The sequence below is a fragment of the Syngnathus acus genome, chromosome 20 (assembly GCF_901709675.1).
Source record: "Syngnathus acus chromosome 20, fSynAcu1.2, whole genome shotgun sequence".
In the NCBI taxonomy this organism is placed as follows: domain Eukaryota; kingdom Metazoa; phylum Chordata; class Actinopteri; order Syngnathiformes; family Syngnathidae; genus Syngnathus; species Syngnathus acus.
Window position 1 is genome coordinate 6316174 of NC_051104.1, and position 23974 is coordinate 6340147.

Sequence of the window (23974 nt, forward strand, 5' to 3'; positions counted from 1 at the left end):
ATGACGTAGCGAACGAGTAGCAATACTATTGGACAACAGTACTATCAATCAAAACTTACACCATTCTATGCAAAATTTGAACATTTTACGACTTGATTAATTTTTAACCTTGTCCATTCATATTTTTTATTAATTCATCCCCAGTTATTCTCTCAGTTTTTGTCCTCACTTGAATAATGCTACTTAATATTAAACGTCAGAATTAGTATTTTGCTGCCACCTAACGGAGGGGAAAAAAACAGCAGGCAGGCAGTAGGAAAAAAACAAAACAGAAGCAGAGGTCTTTGGAATGTCAACTGTACTCGTCTTGCACATGACAAAAGTGACAGTAAAGATTCAGCAACTAACAAAAAACAAACAGTTGATCATTAATGCAATAGCATCTCCTAAAAGACATTTAATGTAAATAAAATCTGTTTCCTGTACATTCCTATGAAGGCACTGATATGAAACCTGCACTGTTACAGGTTGGTCACTGAAAATGATGTCATATTATTCCAGGGAACACGAGGTTAACCTGAATTGATCGTTTTAAAATATTGACGTCATTTGCCGGTTTGTGTCAAGTCGAGAATGTTTTGCAGATTCATTATCATGAACAAATATTTAAATATTAATTCCCTCTACAAAGTTGTAAATTTGAGAACAAACAGTCTCTTACATTCCAAAAGTCTCTTGCATAACTTCTCAGGGTTTTACAATGGTAAAAAACGGAGACGAATCGGCAGCAAAAGTTATTACACTCTATAAAGTTTGTGCAACCAAGAAGTCTGCTCAGTCAATTGAACATCCAGTAATCTCCTGATGAAACACACTTAATACGAGGATAAAACACACAAATGTTTAAGACAGACTCACGCAGCTTTCTGCAAAGTAACCATTTTGGTGTTCTCATTGTCATCGCACTCCTCCTCCTCCTCCTCGGGCAGCGGGTCATAGAGGCGCCGATACAGCAGACGTGTTACCAGCGTGATGATAAACATCTCCAGGATCAGCAGTTGCTGACTCATCACTGTGGAGATGCACATGAACGTCATAAGGAGCAACGTGTTTCAATCAACAGATGATTAAAGTCCAGGTGGAGTTGGGGCAACAACAACACAAAACCACAGTCATTGCTGATGAAGCAAGAAAAGGTGAGGGAGAGATGATGGATGGTGACTCACTGTATCCTCTGGCGGCGGAAGAGAATGGCGGTGCGCAGGCGATGGTTCCGTTCAAAGCCAAGATGTTGATGATGGCAGACTGAAGCTGGCTAAGGATCAGCACGAGCTGCGAACATGTAAACACTTGTTGGAGCTGACAATCCCATGCTGATGTCATGAGGTGTGGATCTTGAGTCCTACCTGGTACATGGCGTACTTGGGGATGATCTTTAGGGTGCGTAAAGTGATCCTGAGGTGCATGAACGTGATGGCCACAGGCCACAGGGCGATGATTGTCAAGATGCCCACAAAGGGGTTGATCCAGATTGCAGAGCCGCTGATGCTCAGCTGAATCAGTCGAACACGGGGGAGTGCCAGCAAATACAAGACAGGACACAACAGACAGGGAATATAATGAGCAACGAAAAATTCCATTGAAAAGTTTCCAAACAAAGTCACAGAGGACAAAAACGTTTGGATAGTTTAGGAATTTGAACTTGTAATAAATATATATTTGTGATCAAAGTGTAACATTAAATATAAAATATAGTAATAATAATAATGAAAAAAAATAATTGTATATTTTTTATATATCATTTTGAATAATCTTACATGTATATATGATTTATCCAATATAAAATAATATAATATATTATCATATAATATCATATAATCTAATATCATAAAATATAATCTAGCCATGCTGCGGGGCAAAACTACTTATCCACGTAAACCTCTGAACCGAAACCCTCCAATTTGAGGCTTGGCGGCGGTTTTGAATTGCTCTGTCGCCCCCTCGTGGTAAAGGTTTGAAACAAATCAGTAATATCGATATAGAATGAGTGTATGTATACTAATAAATATACAATAAATATAGTTGTGATAAAATTGTAATATTAAATATAAAATATATTAAAATAATAATAATGAAAAATGATATAATATTTATATATTATTTTTAAATAATCTTATATTTATATATTATTTATCCAATGTAATATAATAACATATTATCATATATCATATAATCTAATATCATAAAATATATCATTTAATATACATATACATACACGTTTGACATGGGAGCTTTGAATTATTATTAATGATAGAGGATAATGTAATATGCAACAAATGTACAGGTAATGATCCAATCTTTCATCATTTACGATGTCAGTAACCGATACGGGTATCAAGGCGATTAACTCACATCCGCCAAGTCAAAGGTTCCGTTGGTCCACAGGACAATGGAGAGGACAGTAAAGGCGACTTTGAGCACAGCAAACTGGAAGGAACCAAGTTTGAGAAGGAAAAGAGAACGCCTGCAACAGAGGGAAACATTTGTGATTTTTTTTTCGACCACTTCGGAGCACAAATAATAAGATGCATCAGGAGCCACTTCTCTTAGTATTGCCTCCATGTGTGTGCATGGAAAAAATAGTGTATGAACTTTTAACCGTGTGCTGCCTTTACCAATAAAAGTTGAATGGCCAAGAGTGTGTTTAACCTGCCTTCCAAGTACAACATGTGCAGAGGATCTCCTCATTTTACGTAACTTTCAAACTGCTCCCCCCCCACACACAAAAAAAATCCTCCATAATGTCTCACATGTGCACACATGTGGAGGTCGGGAGGATGTGTGCTTCATTAACTACATGAGCTTTCCATATATGATAAAGCGTTTGCACAAGAGTGTGAAGCAATGTTCCAAAAATCCGAGAAACTGCATCCCGTCAGTGAAGTATTTACCGCGTGATGGCTACGAACGGCAAGCAAGGACAACAGCAGCAGCACGGCCCCGTGCTGATCCTCAATTTATGTTTCGTCGCCCGCCGCAGGAACGCCTCGTCACCGCCCACCTCCTCTATCATCATGATGAGGAACTTGAACACCACGATGGCAAAGTAGCTGCAATGAGAGAGAGGATGATGGCGAGAGTAGATTTGGAATGAGCAGAAGACGGCACACTCACCAAGCTGACGTCATATCGGTAAACATGGTGGCTCGGGGGATCCACATTCCCAAACAGGACATGGTGGCGATTACCTTGACAAAAAAAAAAAAATCACACACAAATTAGGGATCGTCAAAAATGGTAACAAGCATTTCTTCACAACAAATCATTCTTACCGGTGCTGCACCGTTCACCCATATGATAGTGCTCTTTTTATGGGCTGGCACTTTTTTATAAATATAAACACACTCCTCAATGAATAGCAACATGGACGTGGCTGCCATGAAGGTGAGGACAGAATATAAGATGATGCCAAAGAGGTCCAACTCTGAGGAGAAACAAGTCACATGAGGGAAAATAGATCATCTTAAAAAAGGTAACATCTGGACTGTTGCAACATTAACACAGTTCAAGTAAATGTGGAAAAAGAAACAAAAGTAAAAACAGGCAGCTAGCTTGCTCATTGTGTGTCAGCAGTGGTGTATACAACTTCCATGTAAAAGAACACACATCTGGTGTTCATTTAAAAGATGGTACACATGTTATTTAAACTTGAAAAAAGAAAAAAAGAAAGAAAGAAAGCTAGCGTGAGTTGGTGATTTTATTTGGTTGCCCGTAACTGAGCGTCATTTATGGTGGTGAGTGTCACTGGGTTTCTGGTATTCAAAGTCATTTAGTGCACTTTTAATTTTTGATTTATTATATTGCATGCATAGTTTCATATCATGACAACCATGGCATCTTTAAGGGGATTTTCTCCCTGCATCCTGTGTTGAAACCGGGGTAATCCAGTTTGAGTTCTATGTACGGATTTAAGGATTAGGACACAGCTGGTTTTGAGAAATATAGTATTATTGGATTATTTGGTCACAATCCTTTACACCTTAATTCCCCATGTGTGGTCAAAGAATTATTTAGTGTGAAATATTATCTTGGACGAATTGAATCAAGATTTTATTAACTATGGAAACAATTTGGAGACTTGGAAACAAAAGTTCAGAACATTCAGGAAGTGTTTCCTAACACACTCTGGAATGATGCATACTGCCTGAATTCACCATTTCAATTAAAAATATATGGTAGAGTTCGTCAGAAACAAATGACAAATAATCTCAACATAAAGGTCACATTTTTGGTTGACGCCCTGAATGTTGTCATTTTAAATCGCAGTTAGTCACGTAATCAGTGTACAACTGAACAAGATAATAAAAAGTCATGCGAAACGATTTTCTGATTAAATTGTCCAAAAGTATTATTTCAAGATTTTCTCCAACTCACACGTTCAGCCTCTGCTCAACGTGTGTTTGTTTCCTTCCAACATCTCCCATGTGCTTTGGATTAGTGTTTATTTTCCCTCTTATAAATTGATGCAGTGAAACAAATGTTTTGAACTAAACTGGATGCTGTGAAAACAAAATGGTGAGACGTGAATTGCTATCACGCCCAATAAAACGTTTTAGAGGGTGATATCATCATGACACCTGAAGCCCACTTCCCGTCTCGAAAAACAGTCTACTCACGGAGGATGATGTCCATAGCCAGGGGAGGCTTTCCCTTGCACCGAGGGTCCATTGTGGGGATGATGGATTCGTTCATGTTGGGGGTGCCCGAAACTTTCACCGTGGAACTTTGGCGTCGTGTGCTGGTCCCGTGTTGGCATCCAAGGACACGCGCGGAACTTGGAAGTCGCGGTGTTGTGATTCCCAAGTAAAAAGAGCGTGTTGCTGCTTGGCGGTGCTGTCATAAACGCATCAGGGGCAGTGGGGCACCCCCGCACCCCGTTGGGCCCGCCCACTCCTGCACACGACGCACTCCTCCCAACGGAGGAAAATATTAGCTTGATGCTACATTTGCCTTTAATATTTTGTGCTTTTATGGAAGAAAATACATATTCGGGAACATAATATAATGTGTATTTTATAAAAAATATGTTTTTGTAATATTAATGAGGAGAATCAATCAAGTTAAAATTGACCTCAGATGTTTTTTATTCAAATAGTAAATAAATGGCAACATGAAACCCTTTATTGGGAAATTTATCTAATTTCAGAGTACTTTTTACATTTTATAATTTTGGACATCAATTTGGGAACATAACAAAAATACAAATTTGCATTCCAATAATCTATTTAGGTGTAACCCTAGTAATGTCAAATTCACCATTTAATAGTGTATTTTGTGTTATCTGTAATGGATGAGCCATCCATCCAAAGTTGTTCAGTGAAAGCAAGGCTGCTTTGACCTTGTGACGTGTTTGCTTTTCAACACGTTAACAAAAACTGACATGGAGGCCATTGCCTTGGGAGCCAAGGATTGCATGCTGAACAAGTAAAAAAAAGTATTTTAGAATCTCAGCAAATGGGCTACTTTGCAATCTCGCCCTCATATTTGCATTAAATGGACACATGAAAGAATTTTGGAATCAAGTGCATTGGAGTTGACATGTGATTTGTATTCATTTGACAACCTTCCAAGAGGAGTCAAGGGCCTGTGTGTTACAGATAGCCAAAAGTTCAACTCCAAAGCTGGCTTAATTCAAATACTGTTATCACACACGCTAACCAGACACAACATTAGGTACACTTGTGCACACAAGACTCCACTTTTAATGTGTGCGCAGGATAGTTTTGGACTGAGGGGCTGAATTGGCATTTCTGGACCTTTGCCTATAATAGGACAAATCCCTGAGAATATCTCATGGAACTATGCTCAAAGGACAAATGCACATTTGTAGGTTTTATGGCTTCATTTATTAGGACACAGCAGAGTAAAGCTGCTTTCAAACATGATTCACTTTCAGTTTCAACCACGTTGACACAAGGCTCAAATCATATTTTCTGACAGCGAGGCGTCATGCTGAGGGGCTTTATTCTGGTGTTATGCACACCGGTAGGTACAACATATGTAAAAAAACAGGTTGCTGCACTGAAGCATTTCTCTCAAGACGATAATATTACAAAACAACACAGTGCAAAAATACACACGCACGCGTCGAGGCCCAGAGAAAAGATTAAAGAGCATTTATAGAAAATGAAAGATTGATAGGTCCAAATATTGTGAATACATGGAAATTAGTGAAAAGGCTATATAACTTCTGCTTGTTTTGAGTTCTGTCAAATCATTTTGATTTGTTATAATTAGATGGCACATGAAGCCCATTTGACACTTGTATGTTCTGCTTACATGTAGCACAGCTATGATAGAAAACATTGTACAACACCACAGGTCACTCTATACAATATATAAATGGCTGTAAACGTGTACAGCGTGGGATGTGATTTGCAGGAGGCTCAACTGTCATGAGGATGCGATCGGACACACTAATATTACATAAGTGCATGAGGAACGGGTAAGTTGCATATGTGGAACAGATTTCCTCGCTTAGTCGTTTGGTCATCCTACAAATCAAAAGTCTGTACAAAAAAACTGTTGAGATACTGTGAGATCGATGATAATCCCTGCGTTGCCAAGGACACAAGACAATCCACTCAAAAACACATGCTAATGCTCGGAATAAGCAAAACAAAAAAAAAAAAGGCCAAATTTGATGGTCTCAAGTCTTCAAAATTATTAATTTTTGTCATGATCCAAAAATATGACTGTATTTGAGATCATGTTTGTGTGCAGCAGGTAAAGCAGGTTTTGTCGCCATCTGCTGGTTAGAATGAGACAACACGGTGCGAAAACAAAAAGTGCCATGCCTCTTAAATGTTGTTTGGCCCACAGAGGTTAAGGTAAAGCTAAGGATGCTGTAAACACTTGTAGTTCAGGAGTCTGAGCTCCTGCTGGTGCAGCCCTTATTTTGGCAATAAGTGTTGAATTTGTCGAGCACTGCAGACGTAACCAAACGTAAACGGACGACTTTTGGACGAGCAAATGCGTAAAAACATAAAGACGCACGCGCGCACAAATCATTCAACTTGTGATGCTTTGCCGACCTGCAAACGAGCAGCACTGTTTGATGTATACAGCAATAATATGCGCAGTGCAAATGCATCGTCTTGTGCTCATACAAAAAAACGGTGACTGACCCAGGCATCTGGGGACATCTGTGCTGGGAAATATTCAATGTCCTTCAAGAATACAGTTCAAAAGAAGAAAACCAATAGTCCCATCAGTGGATTCTTCATAGAAAACAAAAATGGTAACGATCCAGCTTTTCTCCCATTTTTGACTGCAGCTTTGTGCCTCTTGATGTGGATCCAGGTAGCTTTTGGCACAAAAAAATTATTTTTTTTTAAAAAAAAGCAGCTTGTGATTCCCGCATAGGATTAGATAAGAAACCAAAAAAGTCCGATCCAGATACAATGAAATAAATGTGTGTATGTGTGCTGCTGTTGTTGCTGCATGCGGAAAAACACCAGCGCCATGGACGCAGCTCTGTGCTGTTACAGGCAAAAGGAATGCATTTCCATCGTTACTCTGAGGTTGCACGGAGGGGCCGTCACCATGGCGATGAGCGAAAGTGTCGCACAGCTTAAGGCATCGGACTGGATGATTGAGGAGTGGCTCCTGTGGCGGGGGGGAAACACAATAGCCAATCAGGTGGATTTCTATCGCTAGCTTTAACTACGCCGCACAATTATTCATAGAATCAACAAATCACCTGGTTAGGACTCACTCTCCATGGAGATGGCGATGGTGTCATTTGAGGCTGTGAAAGCAAACAGTTAGCGACAAAGACTTACAATTATCCCAAGCATTTGTAAAAACTGCATTACATCAAAGTTTTTTCCATTCTGGTAAACCTCACCTGACTTGATGGGATTACTCGCCACGTGTTGTACCGTGCTGTTAGTGTGCTGCTCATTGTTCAGGAGGCGGTTGTGCGACTCGCTGAGTGGGCTCACGATCACTTCACTGCAATCAAAATAACAAATATAATCATAATAAATCAAATTCTTTCACTTCTGATTGATCACCTTTTATTAGGCTCCGGGTGCGAGACGGCTGTCGGCTGCTCGATGTCGGCGTTGACGAGCCGAGTGGGGAACGTCAGACCGTCTCCTAAACTGTGGGAAACGAAAACTAAGTCAGCCCAAGTAACATCCAAGTGGAAATAATTACAGCTAATATAACAGCTAATAACAGTAAAGACAACTTTTAGTACCTGGTGAAGACTGGTAGTAGCCAGTATTTCTTCCGGTCTCCAAACACCTGAGCTATATTTTTCCGGAACCCCAACGAAAAGCCGTTCTTGTCGGACCCAGTCCTAAAGACGGGCGCTCTGAACGCCTCTGAGACATAATCAATAAAATCAGGTCACAATGGAAATCATTTCAAAAATCCATTACCAAGTAATAGGTGAATTGAAGACTCAACCGATGGTGGAGCGGTTCTTTCCGACGAGCCACAGGTGGTAGCTGAAGAGGGAGAGAATACTGATGCAGAACATGGCCGCCACAAAAAAGAGAAACAAGACATGGAATTTGGCGTGTGAGTGAGTTTCCTGCAGGTCATTCTGTGGAGAGACATGACAAAAGGGAAGTGAGAGAAGCATCAATAACACATCCAAGTGTGTGTGTGGGGGGGGGGGGGGGGGAATGATTGGCGATGGAATTGGAAACAGGGAGGGATGGCGACAGCATCACCACAATGCGGTGGGGTGGCTGTGTTACCTTTGGACAGTTCTCAGCCGATTTTCTCCGGCAAAGCTTTAGTACGAACAGAAACGAGACTCGTTAGGAAAACCGGGGGGGGAGAAGAAGCAGGAAAGGGGTGTGAACACATACGGAAGGTCACAGCGCAAAAGAAGGACAGAGGTCACATGGGGATGGAGGGGGGTGCGACTCCTCCTTCAAACAGATCAAGACTGTGCCCGAGTGTGTCATTACTCACGGTCCAGAACTTGATGAAATACTGCAGCACGGTGGCTGCGATGAACAAGCAGTAAAGAAGCGAGTAGGCCAAGAAGAGGATGAAGAACTTGTAATTGGAGAAGCCCACACAGTTGTTCACCCTGGAGGAAGACAAAGGACTGAGGTTAGACTGGACCTTATTTGCATCAACACTGTTTCATTAGCTCTGTGGATTGGATCTTGTACCAGGGACAATGGTGGTCCATCTTTAGCACACACCTACAAAAAAGATGGAGGCAGATGAAATATGACTAAAGATGTAAACGGACAAGAAGAGCCAACAAATGTTGTTGCGTTCAAGTGGTTAGAAACATACATGTCGCACGCGGAGCAGTGGTGACAACGGTCGGGCTTGATAACTTGACAGCGGTCGCAGTAACGAATTGCTGCAGCAAAATCAGAACTGGGTCAGAACTGACGTCAGCATTGTACGCGTCATATTGTTGCAGCATCAAAACAACAGTGCAAAAGTACCTCCTGCTCCGGTGCGGGTATAAAGTGGCAAACTGGCAGCGGCTCGACACAGAATCTCCTGCTGGGATTCTGGCCGCTCTTCCTTCTCGTAGCGCTCCTTCTCCGCCTTGGCCAAGCAGAACTGGAGGGAGCGTAAAACAAAAACATGATATTTTAGACTATTGACCCGAGTAGCACCGCGGGGGTCACTCTGGATCTGGATCACACGCTTACCTCTTTGGAAGGGTTGGCAGGCTTTGTGAAGATGGTCTTCCAGTATGACCACACAAACATGATGAAGGACAAATGGAAGATGATGAGGTATACAACTGGGGGGAAGAAATATGAAAAATGTTAGCCTTGAGGGAGTGATGGGAAAACAAAGCTTTCAGGTTCATGAACCAGTTGTGTTTATTGAGCTGTCATTCCTTAAGCCCCTTTCTATAAACCAACAGTGCCATCTAGAGGATGAAAAGAAAACTGGTTCATGAAGCAAAAATGAAGCTTTAGTTTCCCATCACTACTTTGAGAGAAAGGTGAGCTAGCAAACCAATAAGACTTAGGAAACACTCATTAAAGAAAAAAAAGCTTACCCTGCTTTCCTATACTAGTGATGGTGACTGTAAGAGACAAACAACGTATTAGTGACACATAAAAATAAAAATGTTTTTTTTGCAAGTGCTTGCAATGACAAGGCAACCAAATGAAGCACAAAAAAAAAGGAAGGATGCCGACTTCCCCATTGAGCTTCAACCTAAAACTGTTAGCAAGGCACGGGGAAAGTTTGTCTCGGTCCAAAGCACGTTCATCACTTCAATGATACTTCGACTCAAAACAATGACAGCTGTCGGCCTTTTAATTCGTTGTATCAAGAGAATTTTGCCAGTTTTATTATTGGGCTGCAGTCCATTTACTTCCTACTGGCCAAAAAAGCGGCTGTGTGTCGAGTACAATGGAAACAGCGGCGGTAAAAAGGCTTAAACGAAGCACAACAGGGCAGCGAGGAGTCTACTTACATATGCAAAGCTCCACCACGTAGGCATAATAGGACCAGCAGACGACCAAAGCGATGAAAATCACAGGTATCCATGCTAATCCCCGTTGACAGCATCTCAGTACGTGCATGGGCGCCATCTTTCTCCATCTACTGGGGAAAGGGAGCGTCTGCGTGTGACGTCATCGAAGCCAAACCACGCAACCCGGAAATAATTGCTTTGGCAAATGTAAACAAAACCCACCGGGGGGTTAAGTTATACGCAGGCGCATTGTGATTAAAATTATTTTGAGAAAATCTTAAATTAATGCAACTTAAATTATTGCAATAAATATCACAGGACTCTTAATCATGTCGTGTAAAAGATTTGTAGACCGGATTAAAGAGTGTGTCATATCAAACTCAATGACTGATTTCAATTTATAATGGTAGAACTTTTTCTGTTGAACTTGGCTGAAAAGTAATATTAGCAGAGTTGCTGCCAGGGGAACAGTTTGGACTTTGAAACTGCAAATAAGGAAATAATCTTGGTACAAGGAAATATACACCAACATCTACTGTGTATTGATCATTATTCTATCCTAAATCAATTGCTGGTTTCAGTTGTCACACCATTCAGCACATGATGTAAAATCAAATTACACTCACATGAAGTCTGTCATGAAAACAAAGAGAAGTTGCTGGCTTGATTTAATAAATTATACATACTTTTAAGATGTACAATGGTCATTGCATCATAACATGTCTTCTTTTTTTTTTTAAGACAAAATCTGCATTCAAAGTATTTACACATGTACAATTATCAGGCAGCACTTTACAAAGCAAGGCGAGTATGAAAGACAAAAACTCAAATCAAAACCCTCTCTCGCTCTCGCACTCGCTCTGTTGGAGGATATTACTTTGCTGTCCCTTGATTATAATACATGTTTCCCTTCCCAAGTGTAATGGGCATTAAAGGGAAATCAGGGGACTGAATAACATCCATGAAATCCACCAAGAGATTCTAAAAGGATTACAGTTCAGTGACTGATCAAATCATAAGGCGGGAAGGGTGTGTATGCAGCGAAAATCTATTCTATGATAGGGTTGGAGGGGGGGACTGAGCTTGCTCTTCCTGCTTTCCTTTCATAGTTGACAAGCCTTTGGCCAACCAGATACCTGCCAACAAAAAAAGATATTATTGGATTTACCATTCAAATTTAGGAACAGGATAATACATAAAACAAATACCTCTTACTACACTTAAAAACATTCTTACTTGTCATTCTTGATGTGCTCATACAGGCGCTTAAACTGTCGAATTTGGAAGGAAAGGATGCCAATAAGTGAGACCACCATCAAGAGGCAGGGGTATATTCTCCTCTGCATTAGAATCTCCATCTCTGGGGTCACCCCTATGGCAACAAAATGATTGTTTAACATATAACAACAAACAAAAAAAAGAGTTACTAAATAGTTTAAAATGAAGAATATGTGGCCAAAGATTTCAAAGTGTTTCACACACTCACCGACAGCAGGCACCACCCCAGCCGCAATCACGTAGGGCACACACAGAGACAGCAGCAGCACTGAGATAACTGGGGCTGCCAGTTTACGAATAATGAAATGAAGATCAATGTTGCGAATTCCATTGGCGTACACCTTGGGGGAAAAAATCAAAATATTGTCAGTAAAAAAAAATAAAAATCTTGCTGTGACACACAAAACTAACAATTAAAAAAAAAAAAGATTCTCCAACTGTTTTTACCTGTTCAATAACAGTTTTCAGCCACCAATGAGGACCCATCAAGGTAATTGCCGCAATGATTTTGGCATGAAGCACTCCAAGAGCCCAATCCTGCAAACGAGAAGGGGGGGGGAGCTTCAATGATTCAGAAGATACTCATGATGCCAAAAGATGAAAAAACAACAACACTGACATCGATAAATCATAAACTTACATCTTTTAATCCTGCGAGGGGAATTACCTGCCAGGGGTAGAAGAGGGGTGTTTGATCCAGAGGTACTCTGAGCGGAGCTACAATGACCAGCTCAAACAGCAGACCCAACAACAGTGGGATGACTCCAGCAACCAGCAGAGCAACGACCAAGGTTTTAAGGATCTACACAAACACGTCATTTCACAATGGATGAGCAAACAGAGCAGTGACAATTGCTTTTTTTATTTAAATGCTGAAGCTGTTGATTCTGGTGTGACACCCACCATGAACGTCCATTCCTGAACTTTGTGCACAATAACAGTGCGTCCCTGGGGCATCCAAGCCAGCAGTACAGTGACTCCACGGATGGACAACCAGCATACGTACAGGCCGCAAGCTGCAGTGTACAGCTCGTGAATTTTGGAGCTTCCAGTCCAGAAGGACATTAGCCAGCGTCCAGTGAACACTGGGGGGGAAGACAAAAATAAATATCTCCTAATTATATCAACTTCAAGGTGGGCCTGTCGTTGTGATTTGAGCTAAAGATAGTACTGCACAAACATCAGACAAGTCTTATGAATCGAACGCTCAAATGTGTTTCAGTGGGTACGGATGAGTGAAATAGAAAAACAAATATGTCATCTGTGCTATATTGCTCACCTGGTAGTGTCAGGCACACAAGACTAGCCACCAGCAGGGTGATGCACATAAATGCAATCAGTAGCACAATCTAGAGAAAAGATGAACACATTTTGTGTCAATCCCTCAAGTACAGAGCAACTACACCAACTCAAATCAAACCAAAATAACATCACAAGCTACTCCATTGGGAGTCACGCCCTTGTAAATTTGAAGGAAACCAATGAGGGAGTTTTCGTCTTCCCGAGCAAAACTTTAGTTGACGTTCTATTTGACACATGTTCCTTGTTGTCTTAATTATAGGGGCGCAACTCTGGAGCAGCACATTTAAAAAATAAAAGACGGGAAAAGTGGGATAATCTTACTCTGAATGGGAAGCGGAGAGGTCTGTGGTATGGCTGGAAGCCCACAGGTCCACCCTGCTGCAAGATGGCCTGGTGGGCTGCGTGCAGCCCCTCGCCAACAGCTGGCGGCGGGTTGTTATTATTGTTATGTTGTCCCGGGGGAGGATTGTTGTTGTTGTTGTTCACCGGCTGGTTAGGATCAACGTCCTCTTGCTCCCCAAGGAGGTACGAGTGGAGATCTCTGCCATGGCGCAGATGAACAAATCAACATGGAAATGAAAAGATGCCGAGTGCATGGAAGCAGAACACTGGCTTTAGAACTTACAATAAATATCCAGCACTGACTGTCCAGGCCCGAACTAAGCCTTTGAGCCACTGGCGGGTATGTCCTTGCTCCAATAAAGCTGGCAGCACGACCTGAAGTAATAATAGCTCCAAAGACAGCTCGCTGACTGGGGCATCGCTTTGGGAAATAGGTTAAGAAAAGGTCATGTCAACAGAGGATGGAGGTGCATATAGAAAGCCCAAAACAACACAACAAAACTACTTACCTGTAGAGCATGACGTTATATGGCAGGAAGGTGGGCATCAGTAGTTTAATCAATCTGATGGGAAGCCACAGCATTAACAACACAATGGAGCCAAACACCACCACCGACAGAATGAAGCGCCGCAGGTGTCTGTAGATGGGAAGATGAATCATCTCCTGCACTGGGTTAAAATCGGGATCGTTGAGGTTTCTCAGAAACCACAGGACCCCAGGCCTCAGCACCTGATGAATAAATAAATAAGGGGGGAAAAGTAAACAAATGTTACTCTTTCAAGGGCCAAGAGCAACCTGCTGCAAATGGGCTTACCTCTCTTAAAAGTAGAATGAAGGAAGCAAAGTAAAAGACGTAGACCATCCCAACAAGCCAATGAAGGAACATGGTGGTGCCAGGTGCCGATTTGAAACTCATTTCTCGATCTTTCAGAGAGGCGTCAAACATCTCCTGCAAGTTCAAGGTTGATTGAAGGTTAACAATGATTTAAACTGGAGTCACCAACATTTTATTTTATAGTTTGCCTGTGCTGTGACATTTTGTTTGTGTAAAATATGTGCTATGGTTGAATAAAGGCTGGTTAACACTGTTGTATGGATTCAGAAATATTGAACAAACTCCAGACGCTAAAATATCTCATTTAGGATGTGTCAGTATTTTCTTGCGAATGTGCTGCTCATTTATCTCAAAGAAGAATGTCTATTTTGGACATTGCTGTACATTGCATTACAAAGGCGAGACGCCACGTTCTATTTATGACAAAGTGATGAAGATAAAAGGCATCCGATTCCACACAGCCTTGGCGCATTTGTACTAACGTGAGGGATCAGACATTTATTTTATCACGAGTTCACTTCATGGACATCAATTAGAATTGGGTCACGTTTGATTTTTGAGTTTTTCCTTGAGCATACAAAGAGAGCTGGCAGGGCTACAATGCAAACGACAAAGGCTGTTTTTGGTCAGGAATAAAAACAAGGTCAATATTTACAATTAGGTTGCCCTTAAAATAAACAAATCCACAAGCCCAAGAATAAAAAGTGGCGGTTGGGCTTCTTATGCAAACTTCCTTCCAGGTTACCACAAAATTTTCCACACAGCTGGAAAAAAAAAACTGAATGAGCCGTACAAAAAAAAAAAAAAACTCTTACTAGAGAGCAGATGTCAAGCCACCAGCCACATATCAGTGGAAAAACACCAATCTCCACAACAACTAGCAGAGAGACCTAGAACAAACAGTCAAGTGTCAACATTGAAATAAAATCAGGATTAGAATAAGAATGATCTGATCATTATGCCAAAAATATTTGTTGTGTCATATCCTGATGTATATTCAAATATTGAGTCACAGTTACTGCATAACAGCAAATGCATCCCGTATGCTAACCAAGTTACCTTGACAACGATATAACAGACTCCAAGGAGACGGCGGGAGCGCTGAAACCGGACCAGAGCAGCCAATCCCTACAACATCCTCGTTAAGGATCACCACCAGAATGTCATAAACCAAATCTTTAATATGCATCGTGCCTGTGCCGTGGAAGGATACGTGACACAGTATAAGCGTCATGGCCAGCAGGATGTAGCCAACAATGGTTGTGATTAAACCTTCAAAATGGGAAGCTTGAACCTGAAACAAAACAAATAGAAGACCAAAACATGAGCGCTGCATTCATAAAGCAAGGTATAATTATTAAAAAGTTGTGTCTTACATATTCCTCGAAACCAAGACCCACAACCGAGAAATGTCCAATGTGGTAGGGACAAAATGCTGTTAGGGAGAGAAATGCTAATATTAAAGACAAAGAGTGTCATATTTTGATGAGAGTTTAATGGATGAATCAATGAGGCGCCTTTCAGACTTCCGCATTCCTCCCAAAATATCCATTGTTATTAAGTTGCAGTTAATGAGTGATAGTAATATTGACCAGCGCACTTACCGAACACCAGGATGAAGAGTGTGTTGAGAGACACCACCCAAAATACATGCTCCTACAGGACAAACAGACGTCATGGAAAAGGAAGGCTCAAAATGTTCCAACTACTTTCATTCAGGGCAATGTTTTGATGTTTTCATAAATTCATAATTTGTCTCAGCCTATGTGGTGGGTACTTATAGTCGCTAGTTGGGAATTACTGGAATATGAATAAAACTTACAAGAAAAACCAGCGATCCATCCAAGCCGAGCATCTGAAAAAAAGAACCGAATCTGAGTGCCTTTTAATGAATACCATTTAGTCCAATGTGCAGTTATATACTGCATTTACCCTTTCCCAGGTGAGCTCCTCGGCTGCTCTGTCCCACTCCAAAGCGTTCCAGTTCATGTCATCTGTAGGATATATTTCAATATTTAGTATCATGGACTGAAAACTCAAAACGGGTCAGGAAATAAACTCGCAGTCTGACCTTGCGCGCCATTATTTGGGTCGGCATCTTCAGCAGCCACTCCTTCCTCTTCCTCCAGCTCGGGGTCATCCCCCTGCTCTGGCGGATCAGGGGGCTCTGGCTCGGCGTCATTCTGGGCTGGCGGCTCTGCAGGGGCTGCTTGGCCGGCAGGGGCTTCATCTGCTGCTCCAGGGCCTGCTGCTTGCGCCTTAAGGGTCAATATGGGCACCAAAATAAATATCAAACCCAATTGAAAGACCGGTTAAGAAAAGCACCTCGTTGGCTTGTCCGGCCGCATTGGGTGGCGGAGGCTGGTGCTGTTCTAACCACTGCGGAGCGCCGCCGTGGACAATCTGCTCTCGGAGCCACACCAGGCTAATAAACGCACATAGGGTGCATGTGACCACAAAACACCCCTGCAGACAGTCAGCAAGCAGATTTTCTCTACAGGAGGGGGGGGAAAAAAAAGAACCAATTACATACTGGCATGTTTTTCTCTCCTTAACAAACACAAAACACGCTGCCATAATTGTAACCGCCTCCAAATGCTGTGATCGTGATTATCACTCACGTGGAGAGCATGTCCAACGGCAGTGTCAGAAGGGAGCTCACGGAGCCGGTAAAAAGACACTTGTAGATGCGACCTGAAACAATCGGGAAAAGATTAACGTGGCACGTGGCATTGTGGATGCACATTCGACACTTTACTCACATGCAGTGAGAGGAACCACGCCAAGCCAAGCGAATGCCACCAGTGTGTAATGGAACCAGTAGCGAATGGCTGTGCCCACGCTAGTCAGCAGGCCGGCACAAATGTCCTGAATGGGCAAACGTGACGGCATGTCTGGGGAGTAGACTGGAAAAGGCACACAACTATTATTACAATTTGATTTTTATAAACAATCTATTAATGGCTCATAAACATTTTGGAATGAAACGAAAACACTTTCAAAGCAACTTGCAACAGTGTTAAATAACTCGTTCTCACGTGCTCACGTGCTGTTTCACCATAAAAACAGATGAGCTATTATGACCATTAAGCACTTACTTGGTGTGAATGCAAACCTGTGCTTGCATAATTCACAATACTCCTTCCTGCTGTGTTTCAGCCACTGGACCAGACTGAAAAGCAAACATTTTCAAAATCAGAAAATAATATGGATCTGCTTTATAGTTCTTCTCGTGGGGTGACTTCAAAGTCAAATGCATTCATGGTGGGATTCAATAACTGCCCAGAAACATCCAGGCTTTTTTCCTCTATACAGGGCCTATCCACAGCCACACCCTTTTACCGGTGATGAACAGGACACAATGACAATGCAACACATTATATTTGGTCTGTTGGCAACTCCACACCTCAAGTTTGTAACGTCAAAGGCATCTGACCAGCAGGAGATATAGGGAAAACATATGCTTTGATTATTATTATATTTTTTTTTTAATGTTTTCTGCGACAAACAATGACAATAACGGTCTACAATTTTCCTCCAAGGTGTCCCGTAAGTTGGTCTGACCTAACAAAATTCAAAGTCCGTGACAAAAACACAAAATCCTGTTGGAATTTACACTCTACTGTTGTGGAGTAATCGGACCATAAACCTGATTTGGTCATTACCTAACGGCTTTAATCATCTCGGGGAAACACAAATCCTTAGCTAATGGCACTAAAAATAGCCCAAGTGAGATATTATCAAACAGTTACCCTCGTCCTAGTGCACCCAAATTCATAGTGTCACTGAATTGCATTGTGCCTGTTCTTAATCATTTTTTAAAAATGGATTTGGCATAATCTTGCTGAGTATTGATCATTTTCACTTACCATTCCTGGTGAATGAATTTTATGCTGCCGGTGCATACGCAAGGATGATACAGAGGTTTGTCTGGGGTCCCCTCAGAGCGGCAGACACGACAAATATCCGCTGAGAGCGCATACATCACACACAAAAAGGCAAAACACAATTGTTACTTTCAATATTAGAGCTCAAAACAATTAACACGGGGAAATACATTTATATTGAAGAAAAAAAAAGTAATATCTTGTCATCAGTGGGTGTGTCTACTGTGCTCATATTATTGCATAATTGAGATGTGTTCCTAATGAAGTGACCACCACTGAATAGGCTATGGACTGCTGATGACATCACTACTAGATGTTAGTACGTTCTTCTTGATTAAAGTCCACTTAATTCATGCTATTATTTTGTAACATTTATTCAGTACACTGAATTGCACTCTATATTATATATGCAATATTACGTCGCTCAGGTCGAATGTTAGCTGATAAAGCACGAGCAGGCCAGCTCAGATTGGTTTCAAATGATGCGCTTACGATCACTTTGACCAATTGCTAAATAACGCTTACTAAGACGAGACATCCGTTTACCTTCTTCGGTCGTGTCCATGTTGTTTACAAAGCAACAGTCGCTGTTTCTTCCAGGTGTCGCTCACTCTGCGAACCCATCAACGACAGGCGATATAGCTAGCTTAGCTTGCCAAGTTAAGCTAGCGAAACGAGTACAACGTTATGGACCAGAATGCATCGGCAACCACAAAATGGTTTCTCAACAGTCGGAAAATCCCGGTGCTTTCTTCTTCGCCGTGTCACCAGTTTTAATATCCAAAGAATGTTTGCTAATTTCACGTTTCCCCCCGAGTTATTGAGATAAACACCGCATCCGCTATACGGTTGTACTGACAGTTGTTAAAGGCAAAAAGACAAATGGCTAACTGAAGCCTGACGCATGCGCCGTGGACTACACTAGAGTTTCTCGCCCCTTGTCTTCTTCTTCAAAACAAGTCACTTCAAAGCGAAATGCTGCTATACCGCCGTCTAGTGTATTGGGGGAGTATAGCTATAACTTGCGTCTCGCCCTTCGGTAGTGATGTATTTGTAAACTAATTCTAAAAATCATAAACTGAATATAGATATTGTAAAAAGAAATACGGCACCACTCTTAAAAATGGAGCATACGTATCACTTATGTTACATAACTTATGAAGTGCCTTGTTCTGTTGGTTGTGCCTTCCACAAAGAACAGTAATGGCAAGCTTTTATTTTGAAACTTCTGACAGAAACAGCGATCGTGTTCAGATCACAAACCAAACTCCTCTGCGCGTGACAAGCTGCGAGACTTTCAGTTCCTTTGCTTCCAAGTTGGAGAACAGCACGGTACGTCTGAAACATCCCTCATGTGATACTTGCAATGACGTTTATCTCACCTGTGCGTGTGCTCACCTGCGTGTTCACACAGATGGCAAACGAGGCGAGACCTTGTCCTTGTGATATTGGGGATCGAATGGAATATGGGGGCCTTGGTCAGGAGGTCCAGATCGAGCACTTTAAAGCATATTTAGTGAAGCCATCAGAAGCATCTGACAAGGCCATCATTGTCATCCAAGACATATTTGGATGGCAGCTTCCAAACACCAGATACATGGCTGACATGCTTGCTGCCAATGGATACTTGTGTGTTGGATGCATGTTTATTAACTAACTGAATGCACAATAATGCAATGGAAATGTAATAACTGACGGTAGCTTATACATTGGAACGTTTTATAATTAAAATATTGGTTGGTATTGCTTAACACATCTATCATTTTCTCTGCAGGGCTATTTGCCCAGATTTCTTCCTCGGAAAGGAGCCGTGGAACTCATCACGTGACTGGTCCTCATTTACAGAATGGGTCGAAGATAAAAAGCCGACCAACATCGACAAGTAAAAACAAGGCTCTGCTCTATATTTTAGATCAGACTAACAAGAGTGTGCAAATAATGCTGCGGCTGTTCAAATTGAGGTTGCTGGCTTCCTCAAGGGCACATCATTAGTCAATAAGCAGATTAGCATTTCAACAGTTGAAGTTCGGTCTAACGACAATTTTTTAGGTTGTACTTAAAAGTCTTGCTGGAGACCCTAAGAGTACAATTTGCCTTTCAGAGAGGTGAATCTACTGCTGAGGTTCTTGAAGGAGCAATATGGGGTAAAACGCATCGGAGTGGTGGGCTTTTGTTGGGGAGGAATCGCCACACATTATCTGGCCTTTAGCAACCCCGAGGTTAAAGCCGGAGTGTCATTTTACGGTGCGTCACCTACGCAACTGTGACTTTGAGCATGTTAGCACTGAGGTTTACACTGAATAATAAAGCTCATGTATAGGTATCATCAAACTCGAAAAGGACAGGTATGATCTCAAGAGCCCAACCCTTTTTATCTTTGGAGAGAATGACAATATAATACCACTGGATCAAGTAAGTATTTCTTTTCATGAGCTGAATTGATCACGTGTATATACTAAGACTGCACTTGTGCTCTTCAGGTGAGTGCTCTTGAAGCAAAGCTGAAGGAGAAATGCACAGTGGATTACCAGGTGAAGATCTTCCCTGGGCAGGACCATGGGTTTGCCCACCGAAAGAGAGAAGATATCAGCCCAACAGACGAGCCCAAAATTCTGGAGGCCAGGGCTGATATGATCAATTGGCTGAACAAGTACATTTAAGTCTTTGCAAAGTCAAGTCTAAGCGGGAGGAGCATTGCTTATTAAACCTCCTGCATGCAAAACGATGTCATGGAATAAAATATTACAATTTACACATTTCTACAGACCAACATTTTAATGACAATTTTGATACCAGAATGGCGAATTGTATCAAATGATAAATAGCAGTAAGCAGTGTGGTTTGGATGCAGTGCTATGGAAGTGCTTCCAATCTTAAGAACTACTCATACTGTGTTCCGCTTCAGTCTTCGGTCTCTCCAGGGTTTCGGATGTCGTCGATCTTGAGGATCATCTTGACCACTTGAGTGGCCAGTAAGATCTGCTGTTTTTTGCCAATGAGGGTCTCGATCACATGCTGCTGCTTCATGTCTGCGTTGCAGCAGAAGAAAGACGTTAAATAACAGTATGAAGATGACGCGTGTTGCAATTGAGTCACAAATTCCACGTGGCTGCTCACCGTTGGTGTTGTTATGCAGACAGTCGATGCCCAGGTAGGGGTTTTTGTCTCTGACCTGTCTGGCTCTGACCTCTGCCATGGTCTGGATGGGGTTTAGGCCGCTGTTCTCAGCCAAGGCCATTGGGATGACCTCTAAAGCATCAGCAAATGCCCTCATGGCATACTGTTCCAATGATGGGCACTTGAAGTGAGGAAAGACAAAAAGTTAGGATAGATCAAAGCGGGTGGATCATTTTCTTTGGCGTGCAACTACCTTGTCAGCAGCCTGGTTGACTGCCAGAGCGCAAGCAATCTCTGAAGCTCCTCCTCCATAAACAACGCGGTTGTCTCTGACCAGGTTACGGATGACGCAAAGAGCATCGTGGAGTGCACGCTTGGCCTCATCGATAATCTAACGAGACGGATGGAAGAGATGATGTCATTCAACTAGGAAGATGTCAATCTTCAATGGCAGCCATATACCATTTTGTTGCCTCCGCGGATGAAAATGGTCACAGCCCGGGTGTTTTTGCATTCCTGGATCACAAGCATGTGATCCTTTGTGGTGCCGAAGGAGATCTCCTTCACCAAGCCTGCCGTTCCGAGCTTCTCTGGAGTCAGCTCGGAGAACCTCGGCACGATGCGGCCGCCGGTGGCGATGGCAATCAACTACAAAGGAAAAACGAGTGATTATTAAATCCATTGTGAGTATGTTAGTTGGGGAAAAAAAAAAAAAAAAAAGGAATTGCGTCTGTAACCTCAATCTCAGGCCCTCCGACCCAGCGGACAGCAGGTAACTTGCTCTGCAGGAGAAGATGGTTGGCTTCATCGTCAAAGCCCCACTGGCAGATGGCCAAGTTTGCACCGACGCTTTTGATCTAAATCAACAAGGAGGTATTTACATTTGGGCTTAGACAACGCCCAGTATCAACTATATCGTTTGGGCAAGTAACCTGTTCGATCATCTCATCGAATTTCTCCTTTTCATATTTCTGAAGAGCTTTGTAGTCCTCAACAGAGGTGACGTCCAACTTATGCTTGGTCTTGGGCTTCGGGGGCTCAAATGGGCAGGTGAGGATGGCAATTTTAACATCTTTCAGAACCTGAATAGCGATAGTCAAGTCAGAATTCGCCGCATTGTTTTACAGTCACGTGACCAATTGTGACAATTGTACCTTTGGCATTTGAGGGTGACTGAACTCTTTGTCGACAATGACGCCTTTGATGAGCTGCGTGTCCTCTAACTTGCCTCCCACCTTACCCTCCATCTTGACAAGCTCAAAGTCAACGTCTTTTCTCTCCATGTCAGCCACGGTGAGAATGGCATTCACTGCAATCTCCGCCATCTGCCTGTGGCACCGGTTGATGCTGAAATATAGAAATAAAAAAGCTTAGACTAGTACTCCACAAATTACTATTTCATAACTGCTTTGCATGTAGGAGACTCAACTCACACTTTAGACCCCAGTGTGGTCATGGCCGTTTGAATGAGGGGGTCTCTGTTTTTAGGATCGAAGGGGAAGGTTTCTGCAATTTTGTCCAACTCCGCAATCGCAATACATGCGGCCTGATCATAACCGTCTGAGACCCTGATGGGGTGGATCCCGCGGTCCAGGAGCTGCTCTGCTTGCTCAAGCAGAGCCCCGGCCAGAACTGAGAAGACAAGACGATGTTTACCAGATGAATTTCTTGCAATATTTACCTTTGTTCCAATTTTGCTTTCACGTACCAACAACTCCAGTGGTTCCATCACCAATTTCATCATCTTGGGACTTGGACAGCTCCACCATAAGTTTTGCAATCTGATGGTCGACATCCATCATGCTGAGAATAGTGGCTCCATCATTAGTGACAGTCACTTCTCCATCTCTGTCAACCATCATCTTGTCCAGTCCTTGTCACAAAAATAATGTATTAGATTTGATGAGGGGAATTCTAATCAACTGTGTCCCAAAAATCACTCGTGTATTTAAATAATCTTAGTTTATGATACTAACCATTGGGTCCCAATGATGTCTTCAGCGTTGACGCAACTGCCTTGGCTGCCATAATATGAGACTGCAAACATAAGCAGATGATCGCTAAATTAGACTCAGCATGTTTGGCAAGGTTTATTGGCAATCCTGGATGGAATTCGGAAATAATGAGCACCTTAACAAGGCAAGGGCCACAGCCCTATCCAGAAACACCCACCGATCGAACGCCTTGCGCATGCACATGGGCCTCGTGTTAGCATGGCGGCTAAAACACGGACCTGCTATTTGTTCCCTCAAATACGGTCACGTAGTGATCGCATTAACCTTACGTGGGTTGTTACGATTCAGAGCAATTCGCTGATAGCTACAGAATGTCAAGTTGATCTCATGAACATGATCGCGCAAGCAAATCGGTGATATGCTAATCAACGTGCATGACCAAGCCCCGCTAGCTAGCTCATTGTACCTTCAGTGCATCAATGCCAGTTAGCCTTGTCTTCGTATCCTGGTCTTTGATGATGATGAATGGCCTTCCATATTCATCGAAGGCAAGTGTGCCCAACGATGACATGTTGATAGAGGATTTAGGGTACCAATTTGCCTTGTTAAAAATGAAATGATGAATTTGAGAGAAGAAATTCTGGAGCGTGCGGGAATATCAAGCCGCACGGATCTGCCGGTGACTTCTGGAAGACTCCACGGGCGGGAAGGGCGGCACCAAGCAGAAATATTTTACTTTTACAAACAAATGCTTGCAACTCCACACTTTTAGACGAAAAACCTCTATAAATACTGTTGAATATTCAAAACTATTAACAGTCGTTTAAAATTGCA

At 42.2% G+C, this 23974-nt stretch overlaps 5 protein-coding genes across 6 annotated transcripts; 1 reads left to right on the forward strand and 4 right to left on the reverse strand.

Moving 5' to 3' along the window:
- Positions 1–70: 70 nt before the first annotated feature.
- Positions 71–4836, reverse strand: slc51a (solute carrier family 51 subunit alpha). The gene is made up of 8 exons (XM_037279380.1): positions 4617–4836; positions 3273–3424; positions 3115–3188; positions 2892–3050; positions 2353–2464; positions 1347–1493; positions 1167–1272; positions 71–1012 (listed from the first exon to the last, which is right to left on the reverse strand). The coding sequence occupies exons 1-8, from the start codon at positions 4690–4692 to the stop codon at positions 855–857; spliced, it is 984 nt and encodes a 327-aa protein (XP_037135275.1). The 5' UTR covers positions 4693–4836; the 3' UTR covers positions 71–854.
- Positions 4837–5827: 991 nt separating this feature from the next.
- LOC119139581 (palmitoyltransferase ZDHHC20-like) lies at positions 5828–10569 on the reverse strand. 2 transcript variants are annotated; one of them, XM_037280391.1, is made up of 14 exons: positions 10424–10569; positions 10001–10027; positions 9642–9736; positions 9429–9549; positions 9271–9340; positions 9141–9173; positions 8935–9055; positions 8715–8750; positions 8419–8557; positions 8207–8333; positions 8019–8108; positions 7850–7956; positions 7703–7750; positions 5828–7608 (listed from the first exon to the last, which is right to left on the reverse strand). In XM_037280391.1, exons 1-13 carry the CDS (start codon positions 10539–10541, stop codon positions 7707–7709), a joined length of 1128 nt encoding a protein of 375 aa, XP_037136286.1. In that variant the 5' UTR covers positions 10542–10569; the 3' UTR covers positions 5828–7608; positions 7703–7706. The 2 variants fall into 2 exon arrangements, with proteins under 2 accessions (XP_037136286.1, XP_037136287.1); XM_037280392.1 differs by lacking the exon at positions 8715–8750 and having other exon boundaries at positions 10424–10568.
- Positions 10570–11057: 488 nt separating this feature from the next.
- LOC119139577 (E3 ubiquitin-protein ligase MARCHF6-like) lies at positions 11058–18973 on the reverse strand. Its single transcript, XM_037280387.1, has 25 exons — positions 18615–18973; positions 18051–18150; positions 17280–17353; positions 16944–17087; positions 16803–16875; positions 16507–16675; positions 16253–16439; positions 16114–16175; positions 16004–16036; positions 15786–15837; positions 15558–15616; positions 15395–15475; positions 15241–15309; positions 14997–15071; positions 14161–14295; positions 13855–14075; positions 13629–13766; positions 13325–13544; positions 12981–13050; positions 12605–12786; positions 12369–12503; positions 12149–12238; positions 11910–12042; positions 11660–11795; positions 11058–11559 (listed from the first exon to the last, which is right to left on the reverse strand). Exons 1-25 carry the CDS (start codon positions 18631–18633, stop codon positions 11472–11474), a joined length of 2745 nt encoding a protein of 914 aa, XP_037136282.1. The 5' UTR covers positions 18634–18973; the 3' UTR covers positions 11058–11471.
- A 331-nt stretch (positions 18974–19304) lies between these two features.
- Positions 19305–20828, forward strand: cmbl (carboxymethylenebutenolidase homolog (Pseudomonas)). Its single transcript, XM_037280394.1, has 6 exons — positions 19305–19400; positions 19483–19697; positions 19843–19950; positions 20170–20312; positions 20389–20480; positions 20549–20828. Exons 2-6 carry the CDS (start codon positions 19483–19485, stop codon positions 20726–20728), a joined length of 738 nt encoding a protein of 245 aa, XP_037136289.1. The 5' UTR covers positions 19305–19400; the 3' UTR covers positions 20729–20828.
- On the reverse strand, positions 20829–23866 carry cct5 (chaperonin containing TCP1, subunit 5 (epsilon)). Its single transcript, XM_037280390.1, has 11 exons — positions 23607–23866; positions 23162–23222; positions 22894–23058; positions 22619–22817; positions 22340–22532; positions 22118–22267; positions 21923–22042; positions 21648–21833; positions 21439–21576; positions 21186–21366; positions 20829–21097 (listed from the first exon to the last, which is right to left on the reverse strand). The coding sequence occupies exons 1-11, from the start codon at positions 23709–23711 to the stop codon at positions 20970–20972; spliced, it is 1626 nt and encodes a 541-aa protein (XP_037136285.1). The 5' UTR covers positions 23712–23866; the 3' UTR covers positions 20829–20969.
- Between the last annotated feature and the right edge of the window lie 108 nt (positions 23867–23974).

What these genes read in the sequence shown, in the direction of transcription:
- slc51a (XM_037279380.1), bottom strand. Translation starts at nt 4,692, where the DNA reads ATGAACGAATCCATCATCCCCACAATGGACCCTCGGTGCAAGGGAAAG. An exon ending in GGGTGAACGGTGCAGCACCG is followed by an intron (nt 3,189 to 3,272) that starts GTAAGAATGATT and finishes TTTTTTGTCAAG; the next exon opens with GTAATCGCCACCATGTCCTG. An exon ending in TTCCGCCGCCAGAGGATACA is followed by an intron (nt 1,013 to 1,166) that starts GTGAGTCACCAT and finishes GCATCTCCACAG; the next exon opens with TGATGAGTCAGCAACTGCTG.
- LOC119139581 (XM_037280391.1), bottom strand. Translation starts at nt 10,541, where the DNA reads ATGGCGCCCATGCACGTACTGAGATGCTGTCAACGGGGATTAGCATGG. An exon ending in CACTAGTATAGGAAAGCAGG is followed by an intron (nt 9,737 to 10,000) that starts GTAAGCTTTTTT and finishes TCTTCCCCCCAG; the next exon opens with TTGTATACCTCATCATCTTC. An exon ending in TACCCGCACCGGAGCAGGAG is followed by an intron (nt 9,341 to 9,428) that starts GTACTTTTGCAC and finishes ATTTTGCTGCAG; the next exon opens with CAATTCGTTACTGCGACCGC.
- LOC119139577 (XM_037280387.1), bottom strand. An exon ending in TATAACGTCATGCTCTACAG is followed by an intron (nt 13,767 to 13,854) that starts GTAAGTAGTTTT and finishes TATTTCCCAAAG; the next exon opens with CGATGCCCCAGTCAGCGAGC. An exon ending in CCCTCTTCTACCCCTGGCAG is followed by an intron (nt 12,239 to 12,368) that starts GTAATTCCCCTC and finishes TCTCGTTTGCAG; the next exon opens with GATTGGGCTCTTGGAGTGCT.
- cmbl (XM_037280394.1), top strand. Translation starts at nt 19,483, where the DNA reads ATGGCAAACGAGGCGAGACCTTGTCCTTGTGATATTGGGGATCGAATG. An exon ending in CTTGCTGCCAATGGATACTT is followed by an intron (nt 19,698 to 19,842) that starts GTGTGTTGGATG and finishes TTTTCTCTGCAG; the next exon opens with GGCTATTTGCCCAGATTTCT. An exon ending in AGCCGGAGTGTCATTTTACG is followed by an intron (nt 20,313 to 20,388) that starts GTGCGTCACCTA and finishes GCTCATGTATAG; the next exon opens with GTATCATCAAACTCGAAAAG.
- cct5 (XM_037280390.1), bottom strand. Translation starts at nt 23,711, where the DNA reads ATGTCATCGTTGGGCACACTTGCCTTCGATGAATATGGAAGGCCATTC. An exon ending in CTGGCATTGATGCACTGAAG is followed by an intron (nt 23,223 to 23,606) that starts GTACAATGAGCT and finishes TTATGTTTGCAG; the next exon opens with TCTCATATTATGGCAGCCAA. An exon ending in TCAACCAGGCTGCTGACAAG is followed by an intron (nt 21,367 to 21,438) that starts GTAGTTGCACGC and finishes CCTCACTTCAAG; the next exon opens with TGCCCATCATTGGAACAGTA.